Here is a 5152-nt window from a genome sequence, read left to right on the forward strand (position 1 = left end):
TAATTAAAATATCAACTTTATTTAAAACATCTATAAAAGATTTTCATTTCAAGTAGTTATGCTTCAGATCAGCTGGAATAAAACCTGTCCTTATATTCTCCCGATGTCATTATTAAACGTTGGTGGAGGTCACTTGCATTGAGACAATAACATCTTAACTCTCGTGTTTCTGCATCACCTATCGAGAATGAGTCGCCAGCATCCTAAGCCATGTATAATGCTCAGGTAAGGGAGTGAGTATGGGACACGATGGACAAACTGTTGTGCTGCGTCCTTTACAAATGTTGACTGTTGACATTTGTTAAGCTTTCATATTCATAGCCATTCACAGCTATAGTTTTCTTGCAAAAATCGCGAAAATGTAATACATAAAACATCTTTTAAAGAGCTCCCGCTTGCAATTAACAATTAAACACAATCTAGATACTGAAAGTAAAAAAATGACTTCACATTACTTCATATTAGGAGAATTTTCATTAGTTGGTGACTCAAATATACAATTTCCTCCCACACTCGAACTTTAAGACGCAGCAAGAAAATCTGCACATAAAAAATAAAAAAGATAAAAGATGAAGATATACAGCTGCAAGTACAAAGTGAATCCTAACAAACCAAGCTGGTCAACCTGAGCATTAAAAACACTTATCCTTAAAAGCATTTCCTTTAATACAGTATATTAATATTATTAACCATCATACCAATAAATCAGTTTTGCCTTTACTATTTTTCCTTCTGAAAGAGACAGAAAGCTGCTGTCGCTCTTCAATTGCAATTAATACTTAATGTGTAATGACACATAATCCTTAATAGTTCCTTATAGGCTCACATATTCCAGCAGCTTAAAGCTCCCATGTCAAACAAATTATGTATTCTTCATTTTCATTTAGACAAAAAGCAGCAAACTGAGAACAATGTATTATAAAGCTTATTCGATAAAGCGTCGGGGTTAACTTACAAAGCATAATCACACAGTGAAAATAGTTAACGAAGCAACTGCAAGACATTTTGGAAAATACAGGTTAAAAGGTGTAATTTGTAAGAAATGGCTGAAATTAGAAAGGTAGCTCCAACACTACAGGGGGCAGCATAACCGCTTACTAGCTTACGCTAGCGATTAGCTGCTGTTAGAGCTGGAATATTTTCACATTTTACCCAGTGAATTGAGGATTTATTTCGACCTAAGCAGAGGTGATTGTGGAAATACAAACCAAGACTGTTTTGTTGAGTTTAATTTAGTTTGTCGAGTGTGTTTTACGATGCCATTAAGCTCGTCCTAAAAGAGAAGCGCGAAACTTGATTTCAAACGGCGTATGGTTGTATTTTTCTGCTTAGTAAGAAAAATAGGTGTAAAAATATCTCCTCTCTTGACATTTTGAGTTTGTTTACTTAATACACTAAGTAGCGAACTCGCTGCTCTTGCATCTCCCAGCTGAAACTACAGGGGCTGTCAGACTATCGCCTCTTGTTGTTGTACGAAGCGGAGACAGGACGGGCCGGGGCTAACTTGTACCTAATAGTACCTAGACTTCTTTGAGATAACGTCAATACTGTTGTTTCTTCACAATCCGATGATAATGTTTGCTAATTTTTTTTTTAATCTGGCCATATTTGACAAATTGCTCCTTTTAGAAAGGGGAGATGAAAATTGAGACAATTATACAGCTAACGATAAAAGGTACACAGATGGACAAGAAAGATTATAAATTAACAAGTGGCAAAGAGATAGCTTAATCGAAGCAATAACCAGAAGGCACTGCTTTAACTCTCGTGATGATTGAGAAATTGGTACACAATGTAAATCAGAGCAGTACAGAGTAAATGTTAGTTGTAAATCGTCTGCTGAATGTTGCAGACGCGCTGGTATCTCTTCCTGAAGATACTACCGCCGATTGCTTCCATGCTGTGAGCTAAAACCAAAAAAATAAGAAAAGGGGTCATGAAAATGTTTGTCAGTTACCTGTGCGATGACATAACTGCATATAGAAATGCAAATGTACTTACCCAGGATAGGGAGGAGGTGGGAGGTCGTGCTGGCCGCTTCTCGAGATCGCCTGCTCGTAGGACGGCAGGCCTGGGGGGTCAATATCATCCATAGGGGGCATGTGCGGGGGCATGGGTTGTAAGGACACCTCCTCGAGCCGTCGCATTATTAAAGTAGCATTACTCCTCCTTGGTCGCGCCCGCATGGAGCTGTGACAGTTAGAAAGACATCATTCATATGTGACCTACTTAACGCCTTCATGTATTGAGGTTCACTTTAGTCTCGTTATACAACTGTGCACAATACATTGCATTTACAGTGCATGGTGTGAAAAGCAGTAACATATTTTTAGACCAGAAGTGGAGCTTGAACAACTGATCGATTAATTGATTAGCAGATGTGGTCGTTGATAAAGTACAAATTCTTCATTACTGTAGTTAAGTAGATTTTACAGGTATTTGTACTTTACTTGTTTATTTTTCTGACAACTCTTTACTTTTACTCCCTTCATTTAAAAACAAATATCTTGGCTTACTTCTACTTAATTTCCAAAACAGGCTCGTTACTTTAGTTCCAATGCCCTTAATTATCGATTATTTTCATTTTACGCCACCTTCCCATCGGTGCACATCAGGCACGGCAGACGTAACAAGACAGAAACAGACAGAGAGGGAGACTTGAATGGGAAGAAAAGGTGTGTATCGCCAAAGGCAACGACATGGATGAAACTAAAACCAGGCAACGTTGCCAACGATGATGGAGCAGATCCTGAGCAGCAAAACATTCCCCACCTATGGCCTTGGGTTAACCGTTTGAAGTTGTTGGCTCCGAGAAATAATACTTTCTTTTCCCCGTTCACATTTCAAATCCAGAGGCGATCGTGCTTTTGGGGCGGCAACACCAAAAACTTTGGCACAGCCTTCCCCAATCCATCATCATCATCTGTGGTCTGAAAAAGCATCTCTATAGTTTAGCATTCTCATGAATTCTCCCAGCTTTGCCTCACTTTGACTTCAATTCTCATATTGTGATACTAAAAAAAAAATTGAGTTTGCATCATGTATGTGTTTGTCTTTGAACGCTTGTCAGACAGGTAAGAACAAGAGATACTGAAAAGGAGCAGCATCAAATTACGCTGAAAAAACCTGAGTTTTACTATATATGTTGTCAGTTAATGCTGCTAGGGTTGCTGTCCTTGGAGGTGGTAGCAGCCCTGTAACAAAATGAAAGTGTGCAGGAATAATACAGCCGTTATTATTAGTAATAAACACCCTCACACTTACTTTGGACGGCTGAGGTTGTTCTTGCATTTGCCTTGGCAGAAATACCAGACCAGGAGTCCGATGATGACGACGCACACTCCAGCGACGATCAGTCCCACCAGAAGAGACGTCACGTCAACCCGGCCGCGCTTGTCCTTTTCTGTGGATCGTCACACACCACAGCTGGGGTTAATAGATAATGGCAGCACGGTGTGATCGAAAGAGGCAACATGAATATCACAGAGAGGTTCCTCTTTTTCACCTGACATGTATTCTTGGAAGTTTTCCATACAGTTACAAAAACAAAACGAGTTTAAAGGTAATGCGTGACCCACAATTCGAGTTTGAGCAGCACGTAGGGTTATGGAACTAGCAATTATTTCCAAGTACAAGTGGTGAAACAGGTTTTTGAACGCACCAGTAACATAATTATCCTCGCTTCAGGCAAGACACAGGTGTTCCTAAACAACACATACCTGTACACTACTTTGGTGACATACACTAAAAAAGATCTTACTGTACTTTTCTCTTACCTTCGGTGTATTTCTTCCAAAAGTCATCCTGCAAAAACAGATCATCATTAGTAAGGAGGCTGTCAGACCTCTTGATATGGCTTCATTGGGCAGCAGCAGGCTGAACAAGCGTCACTTAACTGTAGCTGGGATGTTCTCGAAAACCTCCCTGGCTTCCTCATAATTGCACACTTCTTCATAACACTCTCTCTCCAGATTCCCAGGAACGAAAATCTCAAAGTCAAACCGGTTGAACAGCAGATGGCGACCCAGGAACGAATTTGCGTCCCCTTCATCTACAAACACTGGGGAAGGACAGGAGAGACGATCAACAGGGAGAACTGATCGATTAGGGTGCATACGAATCGATCATGTGTGTGTGTTATCTCACCTTCTTGGGCTTGTGACCCCTCATCTGTGGACAGTAACCTCCTCACACAGACCAGATCTCCACATGACAGGAGTTGAAGGAGTATGAACAGGTGAAACAACATGGTCAGGCGTGCACCTGCGCACGGATAAGCGGGGTGGGGCATTAATTAGGGCAGAGTACCATTAACAACACACCATAACGTCTTTAAAACTACTTAATGAACACTTTTCTTTAACCAAACCAGCACTAGACACCTTGAGTTTACATTACCTATGACGACAAGTGGCACATAATGATGTTCAGAGTCCAACGCCGACAAAATGAAACCTATCCAGAAGGAGCGGTCGGTACGTGTCCAAGAGCGCCTCGACGCCGATAAGATGAGTCAGGAAACGTTCAGCGTGACTCACAAACAATGTTTACCGACTTGTTTTGAACAAGTTTAACGCGGCTCATCGTTTAAAGTCATACAAACACACAGTAATCCACAGCTGTAGCGTTCACACAAGAACCCAAACAAAGTCCCGGTGGGTTGAAAAGAAGGTTTTGTTTACTCCCAATAGATGTGGCCTCAACTTCGTCCTGAACTACCTGCGCAGACTCGACCAATCGATCCCGTCCACCTGGATGATGTGATAAGGTATGTGGACGGAAGCGGACGCTAGAGGGCAGCTGAAACCACCGAGGTGAAAGTGGTTTCACAGTCTTTTCACACAGTGTGCATCATCTGACCTCTGACTCAGGCGCAACAGCTGCACTCCTCCCAGTGCCAAGTCATTTTTAGGCCTCATCATACACAAGCAACTTAATTACTCGTCGCTGATGTCATTCAGCAAGTTCGTGTAATTGTTGCATTGAAGGAAATCCGCAGTGAAAAAGCAGCAACTAAATAAAATGTAGAGGAAAATTGGAAATGTTCTTTTGTTTGCTATGACAGTTTTTCTCAATTGCTAAAACACTAAAACCCATCGGCCGAACAAAGTTCGCAGTTGCCTGAACTCATTTAGCTAATTGTGCAGTCTGT

The 5152-nt window shown here is 41.1% G+C and overlaps 1 protein-coding gene across 1 annotated transcript; it reads right to left on the bottom strand.

Moving 5' to 3' along the window:
• prrg4 (proline rich Gla (G-carboxyglutamic acid) 4 (transmembrane)) lies at window positions 1–4710 on the bottom strand. The gene is made up of 7 exons (XM_084352586.1): window positions 4399–4710; window positions 4147–4263; window positions 3897–4060; window positions 3777–3804; window positions 3265–3403; window positions 2002–2190; window positions 1–1907 (listed from the first exon to the last, which is right to left on the bottom strand). The coding sequence occupies exons 2-7, from the start codon at window positions 4247–4249 to the stop codon at window positions 1880–1882; spliced, it is 651 nt and encodes a 216-aa protein (XP_084208712.1). The 5' UTR covers window positions 4250–4263; window positions 4399–4710; the 3' UTR covers window positions 1–1879.
• Window positions 4711–5152: the final 442 nt, after the last annotated feature.

Source organism: Pagrus pagrus, assembly GCF_965226575.1.
Source record: "Pagrus pagrus genome assembly, chromosome: 1".
Taxonomy (NCBI): Eukaryota; Metazoa; Chordata; class Actinopteri; order Spariformes; family Sparidae; genus Pagrus; species Pagrus pagrus.